This window comes from Aethalodelphis obliquidens, unplaced genomic scaffold (genome assembly GCF_003676395.1).
Source record: "Aethalodelphis obliquidens isolate GAN/ISIS:26980383/991018 unplaced genomic scaffold, ASM367639v1 scaffold1, whole genome shotgun sequence".
NCBI classification, from domain to species: Eukaryota; Metazoa; Chordata; class Mammalia; order Artiodactyla; family Delphinidae; genus Aethalodelphis; species Aethalodelphis obliquidens.
In genome coordinates, this window is record NW_020837945.1 from 59564426 (window position 1) to 59592193 (window position 27768).

General features: G+C 39.7%; 1 protein-coding gene across 1 annotated transcript in view; it reads right to left on the reverse strand.

The window, feature by feature from the left end:
• The window catches only part of CFAP44 (cilia and flagella associated protein 44), a 134838-nt gene that overhangs the window by 94978 nt on the left and 12092 nt on the right, over positions 1-27768 (reverse strand). The window contains exons 2-9 of the mRNA XM_027119618.1: positions 25242-25397; positions 24587-24746; positions 20605-20767; positions 18698-18800; positions 14768-14984; positions 12967-13081; positions 9900-10064; positions 308-463 (exon numbers count right to left, since the gene is read on the reverse strand). Coding sequence (XP_026975419.1) covers positions 308-463; positions 9900-10064; positions 12967-13081; positions 14768-14984; positions 18698-18800; positions 20605-20767; positions 24587-24746; positions 25242-25397 — 1235 coding nt within the window. The remainder of the gene's footprint in view (positions 1-307; positions 464-9899; positions 10065-12966; positions 13082-14767; positions 14985-18697; positions 18801-20604; positions 20768-24586; positions 24747-25241; positions 25398-27768) is intronic.

Here is a 27768-nt window from a genome sequence, read left to right on the forward strand (position 1 = left end):
CTGGACCGGGGCACGAACCCGTGTCCCCTGCATCAGCAGGCAGACTCTCAACCACTGCGCCACCAGGGAAGCCCCAGATAACTTTTTTTAATGTATTTTTTTAAAGTCTTTATTGAATTTGTTACAGTATTGCTTCTGTTTTATGTTTTGGTTTTTTGGCCATGAGGTATGTGGTATCTTAGCTCCCCAACCAGGGATCAAACCGGCACCCCCTGCATTGGAAGGCGAAGTCTTAATCACTGGACCGCCAGGGAAGTCCCAATGTCCAGATAACTTTAAAGAGCAAAGAGAGAAGAGTGCATCTTACCTGAGACAACCAAAAGTTATTTCCAATTTCATTCATTTTTATCATAGAGAAGAGTCTGACATTCTTGTCTACTTGAAGTTCATTAATGGGCTCTATCTCTAATAATCCAGTCTCGTCTATAGTATCAGCAGTGTCTATTGTCTCAAAATCCCATATCTTAAAAAATAAGAAAATACTTTAATCAATCAGCAGTTTCTGAATGTATATTTTATAAGCCAGAAAAGGCCCCATTTTTTGTTTGTTTGGTTTGTTTTTTTTTTTTTTTTGTGGTACGCAGGCCTCTCACTGTTGTGGCCTCTCCCGTTGCGGAGCACAGGCTCCGGACGCGCAGGCTCAGTGGCCATGGCTCATGGGCCCAGCCGCTCTGCGGCATGTGGGTTCTTCCCGGACTGGGGCACGAACCCGCATCCCCTGCATCGGCAGGCAGACTCGCAACCACTGCGCCACCAGGGAAGCCCCTAGGCCCCATTTTTTTTTCAAAAGTCATTTCTTCTTGTTTCAGGAAAATAATGAGTAGGTATAAATTAAAACACCAGACAAAATCTAACCCTGGGATTTTGCTCTGAAATGGGAATAATGAATTATTATAATTTCCTTTGTATTTATGGAGATTAGTGAGAAAATACAGACCTGAATAAGAATTCTAATTTGCCCAAAGTAAACTTTATTTCAAGGTTTCTGTCAGGCCTTACTGCATATATAGCGGCCGCAAGGAATAAATGGTTCAGTCATCCACTGAGACATCATGACGAGCCTTGTCTTACATTAGATTCGTGGGCTCCTGGAGAGGGGACACAGACCTTCTTGCTTAATGATTCAAGCACTATCTTCATTATAAGCAGAGAAAAATGGATGTAGGTAATGTCTTCATGAGATAATGTTTCTCTTCCTTATCATAGATTTAGACTGTACTATTCAGATAAGGATTGTTGTTCTTGCGATAGGAGACCACAATAGTACTAGGGAAGGATGAGGGAGCACAGTTTCACTTTATGTGGTGAAGAGACTCGGAAGGACTTCCTCTGTGAAGTGCCAAAGCCCAGCCTGGATGGTTCTGTAGCCACATCCTGCTACGTCATCCTAGACTCAACAACTCAGACTCTGGGAGGATTGGTGGTGTCCCACAGAGTAGCATTGTGGAGGAGAGTCCCAGATCCTAGGGTCAGACTAACTCCTGGGAGTTGGAGTAGGTTTTTCCTAGAGGGTGAGAAGTAGAGATTTACAACATAGAGGACTGAAGAGATAAGGGCAGACTTTGAAAGGGGAAGCAAATTAGTGATGTCCATGAAGGGATCTTCTGTGAAGTATTTAACTTCTCTTCTCTTGAGGTTTTCCTCCACTTGATATTTTGACGTTATTTGGGGGTGACATATGCCTTGGAAGGATAGTGAATATGTTGTATGACATAATAAAGGACAAAAGATTCTCAGAGCAATGAGTAAAATAGAACAAAATTAAATTTAACATGACTCAAAAAGCCAATGGTAAGAGGAAAAACTGTGGAAGACATGTCTCTAATATATTGTGGGAGCCATACATAAGCTCAGTAAGTATCAGAGTAACCATACTAGTAAAAAAAATAATAATACAGTCTTACTTCTGATAATACTACTTCCTAAAGAATGTCCGGAGAATACTCCCTTTTATGAATATTTTCTTATGAAAGGCCTCAGTAGAAATATGTACTGTGGGGACCACAAGGCAAATCAGAAGACTGCAGGTTTGCCAGCAACAGCAGGGTACCTACACATGGGTAGGTGGGAGAAGAGGTGTGACAACAGCCAGAAGGATGGAGATGCAGAAGCAATGTCCCAGCTTAGCCCACACTATGGGCAGGACAGTGTCCACAGGTGAGGACAAGCGAGTTCACTAGTGCACAGAGCACCAGGAAGGGAGCATCCAAAGGCAAATCCTATCAGCTCACCTTTGTATTTCTAATCGGTAAACTCAGTATAAAATTACATAACAAATGTTTGGCCTCGTTGTCCCTAGAAAATGACCCATTCATACCAGGCATTTTAGAAGGACATCTGAGTCCACTGTTAATACTGTGCTAACATGGGACGAGGGGAAGATGGCGTAAGAATAAGACACGGAGATCACCTTCCTCCCCACAGATACACCAGAAATACATCTACACGTGGAACAACTCCTACAGAACACCTACTGAACGCTGGCAGAAGACCTCAGACCTCCCAAAAGGCAAGAAACTCCCCACGTACCTGGGTAGGGCAAAAGAAAAAAGAATAAACAGAGACAAAAGAATAGGGACAGGACCTGCACCAGTGGGAGGCAGCTGTGAATGAGGAAAAGTTTCCACACACTAGGAAGCCCCTTCGCGGGCGGAGACTGCGGGCGGCGGAGGTGGGGAGCTTCGGAGCCACGGAGGAGTGCACAGCAACAGGGGTGCAGAGGGCAAAGCGGGGAGATTCCCGCACAGAGGATCGGTGCCGACCGGCACTCACCAGCCCGAGAGGCTTGTCTGCTCACCCGCCGGGGCGGGCGGAGCTGTGCGCTGAGGCTCAGGCTTTGGTCGGAGCGCAGGGAGAGGACTGGGGTTGGCAGCGTGAACACAGCCTGAAGAGGTTAGTGCACCACGGCTAGCCGGGAGAGAGTCCGGGAAAGGTCTGGAGCTGCTGAAGAGGCAAGAGACTTTTTCTTCCCTCATTGTTTCCTGGTGCGTGAGGAGAGGGGATTAAGAGCGCTGCTTAAAGGAGCTCCAGAGACGGGCGCGAGCCGCGGCTAAAAGCGCGGACCCCAGAGACGGGCATGAGACTCTAAGGCTGCTGCTGCCGCCACCAAGAAACCTGTGTGCGAGCACAGGTCACTATCCACACCCCCCTTCCAGGGAGCCTGTGCAGCCCGCCACTGCCAGGTTCCCGGGATCCAGGGACAACTTCCCCGGGACAACGCACGGCGCACCTCAGGCTGGTGCAACGTCACGCCGGCCTCTGCCGCCGCAGGCTCGCCCCACACTCTGTACCCCTCCCTCCCCCAGGCCTGAGTGAGCCAGAGCCCCCGAAGCAGCTGCTCCTTTAACCCCGTCCTGTCTGAACGAAGAACAGACGCCCTCCTGCGACCTACACACAGAGGGGGGGCCAAATCCAAAGCTGAGCCCCGGGAGCTGTGAGAACAAAGAAGAGAAAGGGAAATCTCTCCCAGCAGCCTCAGAAGCAGCGGATTAAAGCTCCACAATCAACTTGATATACCCAGCATCTGTGGAATACATGAATAGACAATGAATCATCCCAAATTGAGGAGGTGGACTTTGGGAGCAAGATTTATGATTTTTTCCCCTTTTCCTCTTTTTGTGAGTGTGTATGTGTATGCTTCTGTATGAGATTTTGTCTGTATAGCTTTGCTTCCACCATTTGTCCTAAGGTTCTATCCGTCCGTTTTTTTTAAAATTCTTTTTCTTAATAATTATTTTTTAATTTAATAACTTTATTACATTTTACTTTATTTTATTTTACTTTACCTTCTTTCTTTTCCTTCCTTCCCTCCTTCCTTCCTTCCTCCCACCGTCCCTCCCTCCCTCCTTTCTTTCCTTCTTTCCTTTCTTCCTTCCTTCCTTTCTTTCTTTCTTCCTACTTCTACTAATTCTTTCTCTCCAATTTTTCTCCCTTTTATTTTGAGCCGTGTGGATGAAAGGCTCTTGGTGCTGCAGCCAGGAGTCAGTGCCGTGCCTCTGAGGTGAGACAGCCAACTTCAGGACACTGGTCAACAAGAGACCTCCCAGCTCCACATAACATCAAACGGCAAAAATCTCCCAGAGATCTCCATCTCAACGCCAGCACCCAGCTTCACTCAACGACCAGCAAGCTACAGTGCTGGACACCCTATGCCAGCAAAACAAGAACACAATCCCACCCATAAGCAGAGGGGCTGCCTAAAATCATAAGTCCACAGACACCCCAAAACACACCACCAGACATGGACCTGCCCACCAGAGAGACAAGATCCAGCCTCATCAATCAGAACACAGGCACTAGTTCGCTCCACCAGGAAGCCTAGACAACCCACTGAACTAATCTTAACCACTGGGGACAGAAACCAAAAACAACGGGAGCTACGAACCTGCAGCCTGCAAAAAGGAGACCCCAAACACAGTAAGATAAGCAAAATGAGAAGACAGAAAAACACACAGCAGATGAAGGAGCAAGATAAAAACCCACCAGACCTAACAAATGAAGAGGAAATAGGCAGTCTACCTGAAAAAGAAGTCAGAATAATGATAGTAAAGATGATCCAAAATCGTGGAATAGAATAGACAAAATGCAAGAAACATTTAACAAGGACCTAGAAGAACTAAAGATGAAACAAACAACGATGAACAACACAATAAATGAAATGAAAAATTATCTAGATGGGATCAATACCAGAAAAACTGAGGCAGAAGAACGGATAAGTGACCTGGAAGATAAAATAGTGGAAATAACTACTGCAGAGCAGAAAAAAGAAAAAAGAATGAAAAGAACTGAGGACAGTCTCAGAGACCTCTGGGACAACATTAAACGCACCAACATTCGAATTATAGGGGTTCCAGAAGAAGAAGAGAAAAAGAAAGGGACTGAGAAAATATTTGAAGAGATTATAGTTGAAAAATTCCCTAATATGGGAAAGGAAATAGTTAATTAAGTCCAGGAAGCACAGAGAGTCCCATACAGGATAAATCCAAGGAGAAATATACCAAGACACATATTAATCAAACTGTCAAAAATTAAATACAAAGAAAGCATATTAAAAGCAGCAAGGGAAAAACAACAAATAACACACAAGGGAATCACCATAAGGTTAACAGCTGATCTCTCAGCAGAAACTCTGCAAGCCAGAAGGAACTGGCAGGACATATTTAAAGTGATGAAGGAGAAAAACCTGCAACCAAAATTACTCTACCCAGCAAGGATCTCATTCAGATTTGATGGAGAAATTAAAACCTTTACAGACAAGCAAAAGCTGAGAGAGTTCAGCACCACCAAACCAGCTTCACAACAAATGCTAAAGGAACTTCTCTAGGCAAGAAACACAAGAGAAGGAAAAGACCTACAATAACGAACCCAAAACAATTTAGAAAATGAGAATAGGAACATACATATCGATAATTACCTTAAATGTAAATGGACTAAATGCTCCCACCAGAAGACATAGATTGGCTGAATGGATACAAAAACAAGACCCATATATATGCTGTCTACAAGAGACCCACTTCAGACCTAGAGACACATACAGACTGAAAGTAAGGGGATGGAAAAAGATATTCCATGCAAATGGAAACCAAAAGAAAGCTGGAGTAGCAATTCTCATATCAGACAAAATAGACTTTAAAATAAAGACTATTAGAAGAGAACAAAGAAGGACACTACATAACGATCAAGGGATCGATCCAAGAAGAAAATATAACAATTGTAAATATTTATGCACCCAACATAGGAGCACCTCAATATACAAGGCAAATACTAACAGCCATAAAAGGGGAAATCGACAGTAACACATTCATAGTAGGGGACTTTAACACCCTACTTTCACCAACAGACAGATCATCCAAAATGAAAATAAATAAGGAAACACAAGCTTTAAATGATACATTAAACAAGATGGACTTAATTGATATTTATAGGACATTCCATCCAAAAACAACAGAATACACATTTTTCTCAAGTGCTCATGGAACATTCTCCAGGTTAGATCATGTCTTGGGTCACAAATCAAGCCTTGGTAAATTTAAGAAAACTGAAATTGTACCAAGTATCTTTTCTGACCACAAGGCTATGAGACTAGATATCAATTACTGGAAAAGATCTGTAAAAAATACAAACACATGGAGGCTAAACAATACACTACTTAATAACGAAGTGATCACTGAAGAAATCAAAGAGGAAATCAAAAAATACCTAGAAACAAATGACAATGGAGACACGACGGCCCAAAACCTATGGGATGCAGCAAAAGCAGTTCTAAGAGGGAAGTTTATAGCAATACAAGCCCACCTTAACAAACAGGAAACGTCTCGAATAAACAACCTAACCTTGCACCTAAACCAATTAGAGAAAGAAAAACAAAAAAATCCCAAAGTTAGCAGAAGGAAAGAAATCATAAAGATCAGGGCAGAAATAAATGAAATAGAAACAAAGAAAACAATTACAAAGATCAATAAAACTAAAAGCTGGTTCTTTCAGAAGATAAACAAAATAGATAAACCATTAGCCAGACTCAACAAGAAAAAAAGGGAGAAGACTCAAATCAATAGAATTAGAAATGAAAAAGGAGAAGTAACAACTGACACTGCAGAAATACAAAAGATCATGAGAGATTACTACAAGCAACTCTATGCCAATAAAATGGACAACCTGGAAAAAATGGACAAATTCTTAGAAATGCATAACCTGCCAAGACTGAATCAGGAAGAAATAGAAAATATGAACAGACCAATCACAAGCACTGAAATTGAAACTGTGATTAACACTCTTGCAACAAAAAAAAGCCCAGGACCAGATGGCTTCACAAGCAAATCTATCAAACATTTAGAGAAGAGCTAACACCTATCCTTCTCAAACTCTTCCAAAATATAGCAGAGGGAGGAACACTCACAAATTCATTCTACGAGGCCACCATCACCCTGATACCAAATCCAGACAAGGATGTCACAAAGAAAGAAAACTACAGGCCAATATCACTGATGAACATAGATGCAAAAACCCTCAACAAAATACTAGCAAACAGAATCCAACAGCACATTAAAAGGATCATACACCATGATCAAATGGGGTTTATTCCAGGAATGCAAGGATTCTTCAGTATACACAAATCTATCAATGTGATAAACCATATTAACAAATTGAAGGAGAAAAACCATATGATCATCTCAATAGATGCAGAGAAAGCTTTCGACAAAATTCAACACGGATTTATGATAAAAACCCTGCAGAAAGTAGGCATAGAGGGAACTTTCCTCAACATAATAAAGGCCAAATATGACAAACCACAGCCAACATCATCCTCAATGGTGAAAAACTGAAAGCATTTCCACTAAGATCAGGAACAAGACAAGGTTGCCTACTCTCCACACTCTTATTCAACATAGTTTTGGAAGTTTTAGCCACAGCAATCAGAGAAGAAAAGGAAATAAAAGGAATCCAAATCAGAAAAGAAGAAGTAAAGCTGTCACTGTTTGCAGATGACATGATACTATACATAGAGAATCCTAAAGATGCTACCAGAAAACTACTAGAGCTAATCAATGAATTTGGTAAAGTAGCAGGATACAATTTAATGCACAGAGGTCTCTGGCATTCCTATACACTAATGATGAAAAATCTGACAGTGAAATCAAGAAAACACTCGCATTTACCACTGCAACAAAAAGAATAAAATATCTAGGAATAAACCTACCTAAGGATACAAAAGACCTTTATGCAGAAAATTATAAGACACTGATGAAAGATATTAAAGATGATACAAATAGATGGAGAGATATACCATGTTCTTGGATTGGAAGAATCAGCATTGTGAAAATGACTCTACTACCCAAAGCCACCTACAGATTCAATGCAATCCCTATCAAACTACCACTGGCATTTTTCACAGAACTAGAACAAAAAATTTCACAATTTGTATGGAAACACAAAAGACCCCAAATAGCCAAAGCAATCTTGAGAACGAAAAACGGAGCTGGAGGAATCAGGCTCCCTGACCTCAGACTATACTACAAAGCTACAGTAATCAAGACAGTATGGTACTGGCACAAAAACAGAAAGACAGATCAATGGAACAGGATAGAAAGCCCAGAGATAAACCCACACACATATGGTCACCTTATCTTTGATAAAGGAGGCAGCAATGTACAGTGGAGAAAGGACAGCCTCTTCAATAAGTGGTACTGGGAAAACTGGACAGGTACATGTAAAAGTATGAGATTAGATCACTCCCTAACACCATACACAAAAATAAGCTCAAAATGGATTAAAGACCTAAATGTAAGGACAGAAACTATCAAACTCTTAGAGGAAAACATAGGCAGAACACTCTATGACATAAATCACAGCAATATCCTTTCTGACCCACCTCATAGAGAAATGGAAATAAAAACAAAAATAAACAAATGGGACCTAATGAAACTTAAAGGCTTTTGCACAGCAAAGGAAACCATAAACAAGACCAAAAGACAACCCTCAGAATGGGAGAAAATATTTGTAAATGAAGCAACTGACAAAGGATTAATCTCCAAAATTTACAAGCAGCTCATGCAGCTCAATAACAAAAAAACAAACAACCCAATCCAAAAATGGGCAGAAGACCTCAATAGACATTTCTCCAAAGAAGATATACAGACTGCCAACAAACACATGAAAGAATGCTCAACATCATTAATCATTAGAGAAATGCAAATCAAAACTACAATGAGATATCATCTCATTGATGAGATGAGATGATATCTAGAAATCTAGAAACAATAAATGCTGGAGAGGGTGTGGAGAAAAGGGAACACTCTTGCACTGCTGGTGGGAATGTGAATTGGTACAGCCACTATGGAGAACAGTATGGAGGTTCCTTAAAAAACTACAAATAGAACTACCATATGACCCAGCAATCTCACTACTGGGCATATACCCTGAGAAAACCATAATTCAAAAAGAGTCATGTACCAAAATGTTCATTGCAGCTCTATTTTCAATAGCCCAGAGATGGAAACAACCTAAGTGCCCATCATCGGATGAATGGATAAAGAAGATGTGGCACATATATACAATGGAATATTACTCAGCCATAAAATGAAACGAAATTGAGCTATTTGTAATGAGGTGGATAGACCTAGAGTCTGTCATACAGAGTGAAGGAAGTCAGAAAGAGAAAGACAAATACCATATGCTAACACATATATATGGAATTTAAGACAAAAAATGTCATGAAGAACCTGGGGTTAAGACAGGAAAAAGACACAGACCTACTAGAGAACGGACTTGAGGATATGGGCAGGGGGAAGGGTGAGCTGTGACAAAGCGAGAGAGAGGCATGGACATATATACAGTACCAAACGTAAGGTAGATAGCTAGTGGGAAGCAGCCGCATAGCACAGGGAGATCAGCTCGGTGCTTTGTGACCACCTGGAGGGGTGGGATAGGGAGGGTGGGAGGGAGGGAGATGCAAGAGGCAAGAGATATGGGAACATATGTATATGTATAACTGATTCACTTTGTTATAAAGCAGAAACTAACACACCATTGTAAAGCAATTATACCCCAATAAAGATGTTAAAAAAATACATAAAATAAAAACAAATTGATATCTAAAGAAAAAAAATATTGTGCTAACATGGATATTCATTTTCCGAAGCTACTATTGATATATCAACAGAATCAAAATAACAAAAGGTCCCCTCAGAAAACTTCAGTGCCAAGATGTAAATGAATTTTGACTAGAATTTAAATATTTACCACAAGAGAAGCATTATTTAAAATGAGGTGGCCCTAGGAGTAAATGACCACTGATCTCCTTCATCAAGTGACCTTTGTGAGAAATAAAAATCTGATAAAACCCACAGGGTGATCTGCAAGGTTTTGATGTGGGCTACTGTCCAAGTGTAAAGAAAACTTACCCTAACACATCCATCTGACCCGATGGTGATGACTTCACCCTCGTCCAGCATTATCTGGTTAATGGGACCCTGGTGACAAGTCTTGCCTGCAGCTCGACTCAGCTCGACTTTGATGTGGCCACCTTCCCAAAGCAGCATGTTGCCCCATTCTGACCCTGAGAGCACCTGGCAGGTGTGCGGAAAGGAAAGAACGTGCATGAAGACAGACAAACGTGTATATATGCTTCAAAGAGCTGGTGAGACTTGTTTCTAAAGATTTTTCTTGGTTATGAAAGTAAAAATTTTTTTAATTTTTAAAATAATAAAATACAGCTATGAAAATTCACTACCCCAGAAACAACCACTTGTCACATTTTGACATATTTGCTCCTAGCGTTATATATAGTTTTACCTCATTGTGTATGCTGGTTAATTTTTCAAACATATCGGCAGTAGATTTCTTTGTACATCTCTTAAGGACACAACCCAGGAGTGGAATTACCAGGTCAAAATTTAGAGACATGTTTAAAGTTCTTGATAGATGAAATTCTACTTTTTAAGAGTGATAATATCAAATGTTATGTTTGATAATTGTGAGGTCAGTACTGAACTCAGCAAATTATAGCAGAATATAATTCAATTTCAAATAAGGATGATCATCTAGAACCACTTCACATTAATGCACTTAATCCAGCACTTCCCAAAGTATGTACCACCAAACACTAGTTCTTAAGATGTTTAACTAATATAATAAGTAATACTAATTGAGTATTGACTCCATGCCAAGCAGTGCTTGAGCACTTAACATATGTTGTTATTTAATCCTAAAAACCATATGAACTAGGTACATTTACCAAGGATACCATGTGCTGTTGTACAGGTTGGGTACTTTATTTTCCCAGAAGAGACAGTTTTTCTCATTTGCACAAAGGAACCATCTGGGCTGATGATGGAAGTCCTGACTATTACTATCCCCATTTTATAAAGTAAAAAAACTGAAGCACAGAACAGTTAAGTACGTTGCCCAAAATTACTCAGAGGAGTCAGGGTTCTAAACCACGCGCTGTGGCTCAAAACCTCCCATTCCAACTAATGCTGCCTCAAAAGACATATGCTAGGAAAAACAAAGTCAAACAAGTTTCTTTTCTCTAGGACCCCTTGGAAGCGTTTTTTTCTTTTTTTTTAAATTAATTAATTAATTAATTTTTGGCTGTGTTGGGTCCCCGTTTCTGTGCGAGGGCTTTCTCCGGTTGTGGCAAGCGGGGGCCATTCTTCATCGAGGTGCGCGGGCCTCTCACTATCGCGGCCTCTCTTGTTGCGGAGCACAGGCTCCAGATGCGCAGGCTCAGCAGTTGTGGCTCACGGGCCCAGTCGCTCCGCGGCACGTGGGATCCTCCCAGACCAGGGCTCGAACCCGTGTCCCCTGTATTAGCAGGCAGACTCTCAACCACTACCAGGGAAGCCCCCCTTGGAAGCTTTCATACAGAAATGTTCACTGGGAATCACCATGAGAAATTTCTAGCTGCAAAGGAATTTGACCAGGAAAGTCTTTTCATAGAGTTTCTGTGCAAAAGAATGTTGCAGGCGATGCCCTTTGGGGAACTCTGGTCTAATTCTTGCCTGCCTGCTCGAGGACTCTGCAGCCCCATTTTCCTCTCACCTAGAGGAACTTATGACCTGACTCAGTCTTTTCTACTTCTCCAGTCTACCTATGCTTATCTATTCTACCTATTTTACCTATTAAGCCTCAGCCCACTTGTCTTTACTTAGACTTCTTTTTTTCTGTCCAGTAACTAAAACCACCAAAAGTCACCAAAGCCTACAAGTCATTTCTTTCTGAAATGTCACTCATGTCTAGCTTCCCTCTTCCATTTGTCCTGAGTAGAGTCCAGACTCTCATTTTCTCTTCTTACATAAAAGCAGTATCTTCCTTCTGAGCTCATCTCCTTGACTCCACATTTCCCTTCTAATATGCTTGGTATTTGTGGCCAAATTTATATATAACTTCTTTCATTTGCAACTCTACTCTTCCAGAACCTAATAGTTCCGCCTGGCTGTTCCAGTCCTCATACACTAGGGCCCCACCATACTTCTCAATCTCATTTCCCACTCCTTCCCAACATGAGTACTCCAACTAATCCTCTAAATATGTAATATTTACTCCTAACTCTAAATATTTCCTTTTGTGGCTCTTTCATTTAAAATGGGTTCTTTTCTCCCCTACCTCTACACAAACTCTTCTGAACCTTTTTCAGATATATCTCATACCATGTTTTTAATGATCTTTAGCTTAATTCTTACAGAATTTGAAGCTGGAATGATTTATTATCATCTTATAGGTTTGGATATATAATTTATAATTTAGCCAGCACCCAAGCCTTTTTATTTCCTACCATACACCATGATTTCAAATTAAGAATATTCCACTAGGCAATCACTAGACCATTTGGTTCCTCAGAGTAATATTTGTATGTTGGCATTTACTTATAACTGAGATGACCACAAATAATACTATATAACTCGTCCTAATAGGAAGCCTTATACAATATTAATGGAGAACTGATCCTATAGGCAATATGTCTATAAATTTTATAAGAAGAAGAAGAAACTAACAGATTAAAATTGCAGTGTTGTAGATGTCACTATACAGTGGCTCAATCTTCCTGAACAATAATTTGGTAATAAAAGCAAAAGCCACAAGACTGTATATAACCTTTGACCCAGTAAGTCTTCTTGGAGGATCATGGCAAAGAAGAGAGAAGGGAAAGATAAACACTATAAACGTTGCAACTCCATGACATAGTTAAAAGTGACCAGTACTATGTGAATATATGAAAATGTTCACATACTTTATATGTGTATATAATATTTAATAAAGACAAAATGATATGTACATGTGGATTATGAAAATTTCACAGAATTAAAATTGATAATCTGAAAAGGCAAAATTAAAAGCTCATTATATTTGCAATTATAGTATCTGTTATTGCCAATACTGGCAGTGCTTTTTAGACTGCTTTCATATATATATATATCACTTCATTTCATTTAAATAATTTCATTATTGTAGAATAGTAGCTGTACTCACCTTCCCATCTGGGAGCTCCATGTAACCTTCTATATCATTAGTGGCTGTTTTGCCAAATCGACCCAATGAACCCTGAAGCTTGAGGCCAGTGAATGTTAGAGCCATTTCCCAGAACCTGCCAACAAATAAGAGCCTGAATGTACCTCAAAGAAATTTTATTAATTTTAATATCACCCAAACACTTACATATTTCATAGTCACATATTATTTCATTTATCCATTCATTCAATTAAAATGTATTAAGTATCAACTACCTGTCAGGCAAACTTCTAGGCAATATGAATTCGGCATCGAGCAAAATAGTCCAAAAAGAAAAAATTCCATGCCTTTGCAGATCTTACATTTTAGAGTTGTGTTTTCCTATGCAATAGCCACACATTTGACTATTTTAATTTAGACTTAAAGTAATTAACATTAAATAAAATTTAAACATCAGTGTTTCATTCAGACTGACCAGTTTCAAGTATTCAATAGCTACATGTGGCTACTGTCTACTAGATTGGCCAGCACAGAACACTCCCACCCTAGCAGAAAGTTCTACTGCATAGTACCACTTTAGAGGATATAAAAGTTTTCCAAAAGTTCTAATTTACTTGTTGTGTAACTTTGAGTGATTTTCTTGATCACATTGTACTTTCATTCGCTCATGTGTAAACTGAGAATATTATTTGCACCAACCTCATGAAATTGTTGAAAAACTCTTTTAGAACAGTGCCTAGCACATAAAGTCAATAGATGTTAAGTTACTAATATTTTCTTATTCATAATCTAAACAAATGAATAGTCAGAATGATGAAAAACCATGTAGAAAAATGAAAGAATCTGGCCTACCAACTGGATGTAGAATAGATAATGGACAGTATCAACAAGCCAATAATATAAAGCCAAGAGCCTAAATGACCAACACTCTTCTCCAAGGCTGTTGTAGGTCCCCTGATCATGTTTCCATTTCCTCTGTTTCTTTTACAGCACACCACACATGAAATTGTTCAAGGTCTATCTTTCCCCAAAGACATAGTACATAGAAAATATGCACTCTAGTAAACAATGGAAAAATTAGAATTTTTTAACCTATAGCCAGCAGAGAGTTAGTTGACAATTCCAAGATTTAAAAATCTGTTCAATTATTCTATATTTCAAAAGGACCAGACTTAAATTGTAATGAAAAGGATTTAAGATAGATTAAAAAACCTTTCTCATAAAGAGACACTGGGAATCAAGTTAAGGGCAGCTCAAGAGTAGTGCTAGAAGGTTGTTAAATAAAGGACAAAATCAATTCCATCCTGAACAAAGAACAAAGGGTATAATATAGTGGAAAACACCCAGAGACCTGAGAGCAAGAGTAGGCTCTGTTACCATTTAGTATTGAGGGTCCTGCATCAGGAATGGTTCTGTTATAATTCTTATTCTACAAGTGAAGACTGAGTTCAGAGACATCAATATGACTTATCCATCTCACAGTATCACTACAACACATTGAACAGTGGATATGAAAGTTCAATATGAACTTGGACACAGCACGCCAATGTTACTAAGGCATTATACAAACTCTCTTAGGAAGTGAAGCCTACAAGAAGGCAGCAAGCAAAATTCAAAAGCCCTTCTTTTATCTATGCTGTTTTCAGTAATAAAATCTCCATACCCAACTAGAAAAGCGGCACTACAGTTAGTTTTTTAAATAACACATTTAAAAATTATCCTAATGTTAACAACATCAGCAAAAATGTCTCCAGCTGGTCAATCCTCTTAGAAAAGACCCTAACAATAAATGACTAGCACCTGTATCAGTCACGCAACCTACTTGATGTGGCCGGATCCCGATGTAGTAAGCTGCTCGTCATCTTCAGGATTGAAAGTAACCTTGAACACTTCCTGGGAAAAAGCTTTTGTCCTCAGTAGGGGCTGCTCTTCTTTCCAATTCCAGATTGTCAGTGTGTAGTCAGGGCTGCCACCAACAGAGGCCAGCAAGGTACCATCGCAGTTAAAGTCTACATATGCATAGGCCAGATCAGTCCCATCTGAAAGGATGAAAAGATGAATGCAAGTCTAATGAACACGAACAGCACTTACTTTTCAAAAGTGTATTATTTAAATTAAAAAAAAGAGAGAGGGCTTCCCTGGTGGCGCAGTGGTTGAGAGTCCGCCTGCCGATGCAGGGGGCGGGGGTTCGTGCCCCGGTCCGGGAAGATCCCACGTGCCGTGGAGCAGAAGGCCCGTGAGCCATGGCCGCTGGGCCTGCGCGTCCGGAGCCTGTGCTCCGCGGCGGGAGAGGCCAGGGCAGTGAGAGGCCCGCATACCACAAATAAATAAATAAAATTTTAAAAAGAGAGAGAGAGAGCACCCTTAGTGGTGTGCATTGGTGGAAGAATGCAAAGACTCCCCTAAAGAAACAATTCCAAAATCACTCATCACCCTTGGCTGTAGAATGAACTACATGATATGGGGGGAGGGGGGAGGGTGAAGAAATCTTAATCACACTTTGCATGAGAAAAACACTTTGAGAATACATTCTACTTTATGAAGCTGGGAAGGGTGACACAAAAGCATATTAGACGGCAGAGAGAAATCAATTTAAAATCTGTCACTGAAAATTTCACGAAATAAAAATTGATGACTTCAGGTTTCTGTTTATGCATGTGAGGAGCTAAGAAATCACCATTCCATCCTAACAACAATTAAAAAGCTGAACAGACTGAAAAATCAACAGCTCTTCTTGGATCTGTACGAGAAGAAAGGAACCAGGGCAAACCCCTGCCCCCAAGAATGGAGAGACCACCAGGTAAATACAGGGATTTGCAACTCACCACAGCAGAGGCTTCCAAGCAGCAACAGCCAGAACAGCTCAAGGAACCACTGCCGGTGAAGTAAAACATGAACTCTAACTGACGAATTGCTGGAGGCTCAGTGTGGACAAGTCTGAGAATTAAAAACTCCAGGGGGACCCAGTCATAAGGTGGCCCCAACAATATTGTGAGATTTACCTCCAGGAGTTGACCAGATTCCTAAAGTAAAAACATCTAGAAAAATTCCCCCAGGCTTCCAACAGAAAGAGGGCAAAAGGAACCATTTTGAAATACCGGAGAGCCTCTGTTCTTCTTAATAAGGTCTGCCCTCAGGGGAAACTAATTAACCAGAGCCTGACGGTTGGAATGTTATCAGAGCTTAACTGACCTGGAGAAGGAAATATCCAACCCAGCCCACTCTAGCCATCCTGTCCTACCTAAGAGGGGAGAAAAATGCTGAGAAACATTTGTGAAGTTCACAGTCCAGAGGCATAGGCTCACCAAAAAACTGAGACTTAATCCCAGGACTAGAGAATGCTTCCCCTGCCCCACACCTTACCACCAGGTGACTAAAGTCCTATTTAAGGCAGTTCTTTTTACCCAGTACATCATGTCTGGCTACCCAGAAAAAATTACAAGGCATACCAAAAAGCAAAAAAAAGACAGTTTGAAGACACAAAGCATGCAGCACAACCAGACATGGCAAAGATGTTGGAATTGTCATATTGGGAATTTAAAACAACTATAATTAATATGCTAAGGGCTCTAACAGATAAAGTAGACAACATATAAGAGCAGATAGGCAATGTCAGTAGAGAGATGGAAATCCTAAGGAAAGAACCAAAAAGAAATGCTAGAGATAAAAAAAAACACTAACACAAATGAAGAATGCTTTTGATGGGCTCATTACTAGATTGGACACAGCTGAGGAAAGACTCTTAGCTACAGGATATCTCAATAGAATCTTCAAAAACCAAAAAGCAAAGAGAACAAAGACTGATAAAAACAGAACAGAATATCCAAGGGCTGTGGGTCAAATACAAAAGGTGTAATGTATGTGTGGTGGGAATACCAGAAGAAGAAAGAGGAACATAAGAAATATTTAAACCAATAATGACTGAGAAATTTCCCAAATTAATGTCACACACCAAACCATGGATCCAGGAAGCTCAGAGCTCACCAACCAGGATAAATGCCCAGAAACACTACAGAAAATGAAAGATAAAGAAAAAAAAATACTGGGGAAAAAAGAAAAAGAGGGGGGACAAAAATCTTACCTAAAAAACACTAACCTAGAATTCTGCGCCCTGAAAAATTATCCTTCAAAGGTGACAGATAGGGCTTCCCCGGTGGTTGAGAGTCCGCCTGCCGATGCAGGGACGAGGGTTCGTGCCGCGGAGCGGAGCGGCTGGGCCCGTGAGCCATGGCCGCTGAGCCTGTGCTCCGCAACGGGAGAGGCCGCAACGGGAGAGGCCACAACAGTGAGAGGCCCGCGTACCGCAAAAAAAAAAAAAAAAAAAAAGGTGACAGATAAAAACTTTCTCAGACCAACAAACACTGAGGGAATCTGTTGCCAGGAGACCTGCCTTGCAAGAAATGTTAAAAGAATTTCTTTAGAAAGATGGAAAATAATATGGGTCAGAAACTTGGATCTACATAAAGGAAGAGAAGCAAAGGAGTAAATGAAAGTAAAATAAAACTTTTATTTTTCTTATTCTTGATTGATGTAACAGATAACTGTTCAAAATAAAAGCAATAACGTATTTGATTATGTATGCTTATGTCCGTGTGTGTGTTATGTAAGTGAAATGAATGCTTATATATAAGCTTATATGTAACTGAAATGAATGACAGCAGCTAAAATGCCCCTTAATAGGTGAACGGATACATAAGATGTAGTACATCCAGACAATGGAATATTATTGAGCACTAAAAAGAAATGGACTATCAAGCCATTAAAAGACAAGGAGGAAGCTTAAATGCATAGTACTAAGTGAAAGAAGCCAATCTGAGAAGGCTGTGTACTGTATAATTCCAACTCTATGACATTTTGGAAAAGGCAAAACTATGGAGACAATAAAAGATCAGTGGTTGCCAGAGAGGGTAGGGCAGTTATGAATAGAGCACAGACGATATTTAGGACAGGCTTTGGGAAAACTCCTATTCAGAATACTGAATGATGTTATAATGATGGATATATGTCATTATACATTTGTCTAAATGAATACAGAACACCACAAGTGAACTCTAAGGGAAACTACGGACTTTGGGTAATTGTGACTGTTAACATCGACTCATCCTTGGTAAAAAATGTACCATTCTGATGAGTTATGTTGATAATGAGTAGGCTAAGCATGAGTGAGGGGAGAGGGTATGTGGGAATCTCTGAAACTTCCTCTCAATTTTATTGTAAACCTAAAAACTGCTCTGAAAAATAAAATCTTTTTTTAAAATTGACTACTGAAATTAATTATATGGAAAACAGAATTGTAAGATAATTGTGATGGTAATTTTATGTGTCAACTTGGTTGGGCTATAGTACCCAGTTATTCAATTAAACATTAATCTAGATGTTGCTGTGAAGATAGTTTGTAGATGTGGTCAACATCTATAATCAGTTAAGATTATCCTTGGTAACCTGGGTGGGCCTCATCCCATCAGCTGAAAGCACTTAAAGCAGAACTAAGGTTTTCCTGAGCAAGCAGAAGTTCTGCCCTTAGATGTAGAATCAATTCCTTCCCAAGAATTTCCAGCCTGCTAGCCTGCCCTACAAACTTCAGATTTGCCAGCCCTCGTAATTACATAAGCCAGTTCCTTCAAATAAATCTCTCATCTATCTCCCACCAGCTGTGTTGCTCTGGAGGACCCCGACTGCTACAATAATGTTACATCTTCAAAATGTTGTTAACCTTAAACGTGAGATATTTTAAAGATTCTACTAGACTCACCTTGAAGTATTCTGTAGGGCCTCAAAGAAGGATATTCATAAATGATAATCTTGGGGAAAACTCCTTTTTCTGCTACTGTGAAGTAAGTTTTTTGGGGGTGAACCTATAAAAGATAAAATCTCACTAAAGCACTGAAAGGGAGATTATCATATAAATCACTCAGTTAGTACAGTATTTAGCATCTGTTACCTTATAATTTGTTTATTAGGATCCATTCTAACAGAAAACTCAAAACTCGGCATCTAATAAATACTTGACAATGGATATAATTTAAACTGAAAACTAGAAGAATACTCATTTTAAGTTTTACTTTCATTAAGAGAGTCATGTCTTAACTCTACAATTTTTTTAATTGCCATCAGAAGAGCTAGAACAGTGGTTCCCAATCTTTAGCAGCCATCAGAATCACAGGCAGGGCTTATTAAAGCACAGATTGCAAGCTTTAACACTAGAGTTTCTGATTCAGTAAATTGGAGCTGGGACCTGATATTCTGCATTTACATTTCTAACAATTTCCCAGGTGATGCTGAATCTGGGGACCACTCTTTGAGAACAACTAAGTTAGATGAATTGCTTACCCTGCGTTTAGTGTTTTGCTTTATTTTTAATGGAGACCTAGGACAAGCAAGACATCTACTTACACTCAACACATAAATTCACCCTGTCTTTTCTGGAAGAGAGCTTATATCCCCCAAACCACATTTCTCATGGCTTTCTCATAGCCTCACAAGAGCATTTCTCATCCACAAATGGATAACTATTTCAGAAAAATTGAAGTGACATGGGCAGTGCAGGAAGGTCCCTGTCACTGTCTGGGCACCAGCAGCCCCAGCACACATGGAGAAGAGCCCCGCCGACACACAAGCGCTCAGGGTTCAGGAGGGTGAGGTTTAGGGTTAGCATTCTTGTTCACACTACACCCCTAACTACTGACCTCAAACCAAATTATTGTGCCACAAAATAGAAAGACGGACATTTCAAAACTATCGTTGGCCACAAAGTGATAGAAAAATAAGCAGGCTAGATATTGCTCAGTCTTCTGCAGATGCGGGGGGACCTCAGGGCTCATGGTACTTTGAGATGGTCCCGACCAACTTCCTCCACAGAGCCTTCATGTCGGGCCTGTGAATATTTGCAACAGCTGGTGCCACCGTAGCATGTACTTGTGTATATATACCTAGCTTTTTGGTTTTGCCTCATTTTTTTTTTTTAATTGGCCGTGCACACGACTTGCGATTTCTTAATTCCCCGACCAGGGGTTGAACCCGCGCCCCCTGCAGTGGAAGCGCGGAGTTCTAACCACTGAACCACCAGGGAATTCCCAGAGAGGGGCCTTTTAAAATGAGAACAAGTTGATTTAGTATGCTTTTATGCTGAGGATGCCTAAGGAAGTAAAGGCTGAAGATACAAGAAAGAAAACGACTGATGGAGACAGACACCTGAGGAGGAATGAAGAGACAGACTCGAAATCACACACAGATCTTTTTGTCAACTGCTTGAAACTACCGAATGTACAATTTATGCTTCATTTCCTAATGTTCAACTCTTTTATCTGGTACTTAGCTTTAGTTATTATGTGAATTATCATTTGTGTTATTCATTTCAGTATTTTTGCAGAATAGCAACATAGCATTTACTGTGAAAAACCTGCATGACTATGGGAAAGTCACTCAACCTCTATTAGCCCCAGTTTCCTTATCTGCAAAATGAGATTATAATATTATTAATATAATATTATAATATTGCATGGAGCTAATGTCAGTGAACGTAGTGGTTGTCATCGTGAATTGAAAATGCCTTAGAATAAAGACTGCTGTGCATCTCATGTAATCCCTCCTCACAGCCTGGCTGGTCCACAGAACAAACACATGGATGGATTTTTGTTTTCTAAGTTACTAAAGGCATACCCCAATGACACCAATTCCCCTGCCACTGCTACTTCGCAGGTAGGTCTGTTCCTTGGTTTTCAAATTCAGAAGGATCAGCTGGTTCCCAGCTACGTACAACACCATATTGCTGTCCAGAAGTTGTAGGTTGGCCCGCTTTCTGCAGTCATAACCAAAGGAGTGTCTGAGGGAAAGTTGCAAAGGAAAACCAGTGAAACAACATAACCATCCTAGAGAGGGGAAAAGTAATGAAATGAATATATTTTTAAAACCCATACCCTTAGTTAGATAAAGATCCAGGGTTGAAGTAGTTGAATTTTATGCTGAAACTTAGAGTTATTTACTGTATTACTAATGTAATCTTGTTTTTAAATTAGGTGGAAATTCTCATACTCTGATTCAGTCTTTTAGTTTTCCTAGGAAAACCCTGAAAGCACATTAATTTTGTTTGCAATAAAAAATAAACTTTCTATTTGGGTACTATAGAGAGTAAAGTAGTCCCCTAAATAATTTCATTTTCCTCTCTCCTGCTAAAACTAAATCACATTATAATGTGGGAGAAAGTCTGTCTTTGCCATCTTTGTACTCCCAAAGCCTGTCCAGTTTGTTGACTGAACATAGTAAAAGGATCATGTAGGCCTCTTCCTTGATGCTGAAAGGCAAGATGTTTAAAATTCTGACATGTTTGTGAAATTCTGACACACCAGTGACAATGTGACTACTGTAAGAAATTCACATAAATATAATTGAAATTTAATCATATGAAAATGATAAAAATTGACTAAATAATACATAATATATACGTATATAAAATAAATAGGCTAACATTTCCTTTCCAAGATCATTAGTATGTACGGGTGTGCAGATGAGTATATACGTGTGTGTGCGTTTATGCTATAGAGTAAAACTGCATTAATTCAAAAGAGATTTAAAAAACTGAGCTATAAAACATTTTTTAAGTGTACTTTGTTATTAAGTTCAAGCTCAAATTAATATAACCCAAGATATAAGTGTAATAATTAAATGAGATCAACTATTAAAAAATTATAGTTTGGCAAAGAAATATATTATGTGGTGTATCTTAAGTAGATATATTCTTATTTTCCAAGAATTCATTGCTGAACACAAAAGTTGAAGGATCACTGGAGCAATCCTTATTTCTTGAGCCCTTGTTTTTGTTTTGTTTTTTCAGTCTGATTTTAGACGATTCCCCTTATTTGTAAGGAAATATTTTCAGAGAAAGAAATTATACAAAACTTTTAACAAGAACGATATGTCGAATGTAAAAAAGGAAGAGCAAATTTTAATTAACGCAATTTGAATTGTGAAGAATATATAAATTATAACTAACTACAAGTAACTATACCTATCTCACTGCCTCATAGTTAAATTGAAAAAAGAGAGAGAGAACATTTCAGGGCATTTGTACAAGAAAAAGGAATTTTATAAATTTAAAAGACATTAACGCCTAAAATTGAATCTTATATAGAAATGCAAATGAATATGTGATCCAAGATCTAGATGAAGCTATTCTGCCCTCATGGAGAATACCTGGGGCCGCTTCACAAATAAAGAGTAGGGTCTACAGCCCCTTATCTTTACAGAGCCTGGTATGGGGCAGGAAGTTTTGCCTACCCTCTCCCTAAACTACTGTTCTCACCTTTCCTTCTTCCTTCTCTCCTTTCCCTTTTCCCAGGTGCCAGTGTAATATTCTAAAGGGCTAGAAGAATGTCTAACTATGAGGGTAGAAGCGGGCTACCATCCCTTCACTAACTTGGATGACAGCAGGGAATCGGAGACATGATCATTTATCTAATATTATCATCTGTAATTTCAGGGGGGAAACTCCCTCTCACTTGCTGCTGTTTTGATTGAAGGCCCTTTCAAATGCAGAAATGGGTTAGACTGTAGCTTGCCAAACACTTTCCCTCTAAATCAATCACAACCTGCTTGAGGGCAGAGACTGCTTCTCATTCATCTGTTTCCTGGAATGCCTACCACAGAGTCTTGAGCCTATTCGGTTGAATGAATGAATGAATGAATAACTAGAGTCTGATCTTTCCCTTTAAACCCCAGAGGACAAGGCAGTCCCTAAGCAGGGCTCTGAAAATGTTAAAATGTATTCTGACGTACCTTCATCTCCCTTCTGTTTTATCTCATCCTCCCTTTTGGCACCTATTCTTAACTTCCTATCAGAGGCCCAGGGCCTTCGCTGTTTGTCCATGTCCATCTAGAACCTCCACTTTAAAGTGGTGTTTAAACACTGTCTTAAGTGCTGTTTAGTGTCTTCTACAAATTATGCTGTGGTTTAGGTGATATTTTATAAATTATACTTTCTTGATTGATTTAGAAAACACACATGTTAAAACTGAAGTAGATGAAGAATTAAAAGGGTATATGGGGATACATGAGAGCAGACTTCTTACAGCTTCTCACAAGAAACAGAGATTATATTTTTTCATCTCTAGAGAGTAGGACTAAGTCTAACGCAGGACATTCCAGAAAGGCAGATTGTAATTCAAGGCCTGGAGGAGCTCTCTAATAATGTAAGCTATTCAAAAATGGGATAAGCTGCTTTGTGATTGCCCTGGTTTTGAAAGTGTTCAAGTCCACAGCTTATACAGCCACTCCTCCAGCATGAGTAGAAAGGATTCATGCACTGAGCCAAACGTCAAGATCGCTCTGACTCCCTTATTTACAGGCTAGGCATCTCTCTCTAATACAGAGATCCTTGTATTCAGAAGCACCAAATCCCCAGTGTTGAGAGCTGGGAGAAGGCAGCACAATCAAAATTACCCGAGAAGCTTTTTCAGAGTACATATATACCCAAGCCCCTCTCCACGTGGAAATAATGCAGTAGGTCCAGGAAGCTATCAGAGCACGTGCATTTCAGGAAAAGCTTCTAGGTGACTAATAAACCACTTCATTTGAAAAAAATCGACTAGAAGGCCAACTGCATAACTTTTATCAGTAACCTGTCCAAAGGCCACAAAGGAAAAAAAAAGGCCCTCAAGAGAGAAAACTCCAGGTTACGAATTTCAGGGTGAATTAGTTTTAGTTACACCTGGGATCAAAATAAAGTTAGAAGATATAATAACAATAACATGATCTATTTTTACATAAAAAGCAAAACTGGGTCAGGAAGTACACTGCCCTTCCCCTCTCAGCACCCCTTTTATAAGGGGCCAGTCAGTGTCTGGGCCATGCGGTCATAACCACTGCCCTTCTGAGGGTAGGCATGCTAAATTGCTAACCAAGGGCCTTAATGGAAATTGTCTCCTAACTAGCACCTCACAAACCTAACATCATAAAGTGATGGCAAACCCTAAATCCCCTTGTTAATCATCCCACTTTTACTTTTCTTCACAGACTTTTATTCTTCTATTAAAATGGGTTATATTGTGCCCACTTCCTCAGGGCTGTCTTCTCTGTAACTCATCTGGTAAATAATGCGAAAGCAGTAATGCCTGACAATGGCCATGTCAGCGTTTCAAGCAGGGAGATCAATGATTTTAACTTAACAGGCATTGAAAAAGGGGTGCCAATCTGGTAGAGGTAAATGGGGATAAGAGGCCTCCTGGTCTCCTTCACATCACATCTCCTGAAAGGACAGCCAGAAAAGCATTATATCTCTTTATGGTTATTTGGCATCTAACAAAAGCTAACAAAAGCTTAGTTTAAATTAAGATCAAGCATTTCTATCTTAAGCTTCTTAGAATTACCTAAAATAGGGGTTGGCAAACTGTTTTTGTAAAGGGCCAGGTAGTAAATATTTTAGGCTTTGTGAGCCAGATGATTTCTGTTGTAACTACTTAAATCTGCCCTTGTAGTGTGATGGCAGTCATAGACTTCATGTAAATGAATGAGCATTGCTGTGTTCCAATAAAGCTTTATTTAGGGAAAAAGGCCAGAGGCCAGATTTGGTCCATGGGCTGCAGTTTGCCAACCCCTGACCTAAAAAGCTGAAATTCCAAGATTATACATATGTAACTGGAGTGGATACACAAGTGTAAGAAGATCCAGCGGTATGTCTGAATCCGGAGTCACAAAAGGCATCGAAGCCAGCTCCATATAATCATAGAAGAAGCTTTCTGATATTTTCTTCTTAACTTCCTCCTCTGCCTCTTCTGCATCTGGGACAGGAGTTTCCATGTACTGAGATTCTAAAAAATTAAAAATATTTTAACTAAGAAGAGTGTCTGGTCAATCCTAAAATCGTATTTCATGAAGACAGGAGGAATGTACGTAGCCCATAATACTCTAGCAGTAACTACTACTTCTGGCCTGGACATAGGATGCCACCCACAAGTGAGCATGGAAGCAGAGGCAACGCGCCTGTGTGCATTGGGGTGAACGCCTAGCCCTGCATGGTTCCGGCAGTCTCAAAGAACAGCGCACGGTCAGTTCTAAGGGAGAGTTAGTCTCACTAATGTGGGATAGATCACTCCTTAGACAATCCCACTCCCCCGAAAAACCCAGTATGAGAGTATGTGATACTCAGAATACACAACTCCAGAGCTGCTAAAGCACCCTATCAGGATATGTTTGATGCCCTTTCTTTTATCACCTCCACACTTCCTGCAACCATTTCTTTTATGGATTTACAACTGTTCAGTTAAAACAGTGACAAGTACTAATAGAAAACCAGTAATACTTACTTCCAATGCTTTCCACATAATCATCTTGAGATGAACTTGAACTTCCTTCCAAATGTTCCACATAGGATTCATCATCCCCTAAATATGACTCTTCCCCTTCAGTAAATGTTTCGCCTGTGGTATCTTCAACAGATTTGTAATCCTCTTTCATAGCGGCTATACAAAGTAATTTGTTTTAATAATTTCTAAATTTGAATTAAATAATTTCTAAATTTGAATTAAACATTGTCTTAAACATTAAATAATTTCTAAATTTGAATTAAACATTTCTTATTTCCAAAGTACCTAATACTTCCAATTCGTTTGTGCTCTAAACTGAATGAATTTTAAACTCAAAAATTGCTACAAAAATCATTTTATTTGGTCACTCTTGCAGCTTTACAAAAAATTTTTAAAGCTTTTCCTGTGAGTAAATCTCCATTTTCACTTCATTTGCAGTCTATTTCCTACCACTGCACACTTACAAGAAAGTAAAGGATAAAGAAAAAAAGATTGGCTAGTATGTTGCTATCATTTTTTCAATTCAATTTCACTTGAACAACACGTTATTTATAAGGACCTTTTATGTCAAAGATAACGCATATTCAAGAATAAACTCCTCTGGGTATGACTATGTCTGAATGATATCCTAGGAATACATCAGACTATTTGCTTCAGGACAAGCTAGAAGAGAAAAAGAATTGGAATGGGAGTAGAATAGATCTAGGTATAAGCCAACATTCAGATCAAGTCCAAACATGGCTATGGTTCACATATACCATGTCCAGCAGGTGAAAGGGTTGGATGAACTTTCAGAATAGTAAGGCAGAAATGGTAAGTATGTCAGAAACACAGTAGAACCACCTAGTCGGTCTATCTGAGATGAGGCTAAAAGAAGAGGAACAAGGCCCAAGACTAACTTGAATGAGGTGAGAAAGCTGGGCCAATCTAATTAGCAGAATAAGAGGACAGGGTTCTGTAGGATTCATGCATTTGGATGGAAAGAAAATAATCCTGGACACCTAAATGGGGCCCACTTCTTGAACTCCCCTAGGGGAGAGCCCTGGGTAAATACTCTCCAGTAATACCATTTAACAGATTTCTTAGCTCTTTCTTGTGACTGTTGCAATCAAACACGATATCCCCATCTCAAGATTGGGATATTATCTGCTGGCCTGCCTCTCTCTGGGAACAGAGTTCAAGCTGCCATTAGATGAGTTCAGGCTGCCAGCTAGGATGAGGGAATCACTGATAAAGGAATCAGAAGTGAATACGAATGAAGGGGAGTAAATCATTTTTCTAAAAATGAATATTCTGAGCCTGGTTGAAGGGTTGTGCCACTGAAAGGAAAAGTGGAGTTTGGAAAAAAACGAATTTAACAGGAAGTAGACACATTAAATCAGACTGGCAAAGCAGCAGATCTTAGCAACTTGGTGACAACAAAGATTTCTATACTTTTTATAATCCCAAGATAGACAGGTGGAAGGATTATGGTTTGATGTACAAATCAGCATTTGTCTTTCTATTCTTGGAAATAATCTAAAATCAACATTGAAAATGAAAGCCAAAATTACAAATGTCATTTTTTGTAGAACTAGAAGCTGCTAAAACCTCAAATCAGAAATGGATGGCAGGGCTGGCTGGTGGAAGGGCTGGCAAAATTAGTGGACACTGAACAAGGATGGGTGCAGGAGGAAGCAAAGGGAGGTAACCAAGGCGAGGAGACACCATAGCCACAGATCTCAAAAAGAGCCAGATGAAAGTTTGTTTTATGACCAAGGAATTTTACAAATTAATTAATTAATTATTTTGTCTGCACCAGGTCTTAATTGTGGCAATCTTAATTAAGGTCTTCGTTGCGGCATGTTTAGCTGCAGCATGCGGGATCTTCAGTTGCGGCATGTGGGCTCTTAGTTGCAACACGGAGACTCAGTTGTGGCACGCGGACTTCTTAGTTTTGGCGTGCATGTGAGATCTAGTCTTGGGATCAAACCCAGGCCCCCTGCATTGGGAGCACCCACTGGACCACCAAGGAAGTCCCTGACCCAGGATTTTATAGGTGAGTTTCCTCCGCTTTTTCTTCTCTCTAGCCAATAGAAATATGAAGCTGTGGTGCCTCTCCTCACCAGCTGCCACAGAGGCAGGCTGCCTCCTGCAAATACAGCTTGCCTCTCTGGTCCTTGTTTACCTCCACCTCCTTTGTGAGATTGGGAACACAATGAGGAAGTCTGCAAATGATGTGACTGTGCACATAGAACATCCATAAGGACTCCCTATAATTATTACAATTTTTAAAAGAGTTTTGCATCGTCACTACATACAAAAACAACATACAAAAATTAATAATTGGGACTTCCATTTTGGCCATGATGAAGTAACCATGATGGAGTACCAGACTGTTCTCCTACTACAATTTTGGAATTATTTAGTTTTCCCTTTAATTCTATTTTTCTTCATGTATTGTGATGCTCTGTTATTAGATGCATACATATTTATGATAGTTATGTCTTCCTAATGTATTGCTCCTTTTATCATCATGAAATGTACT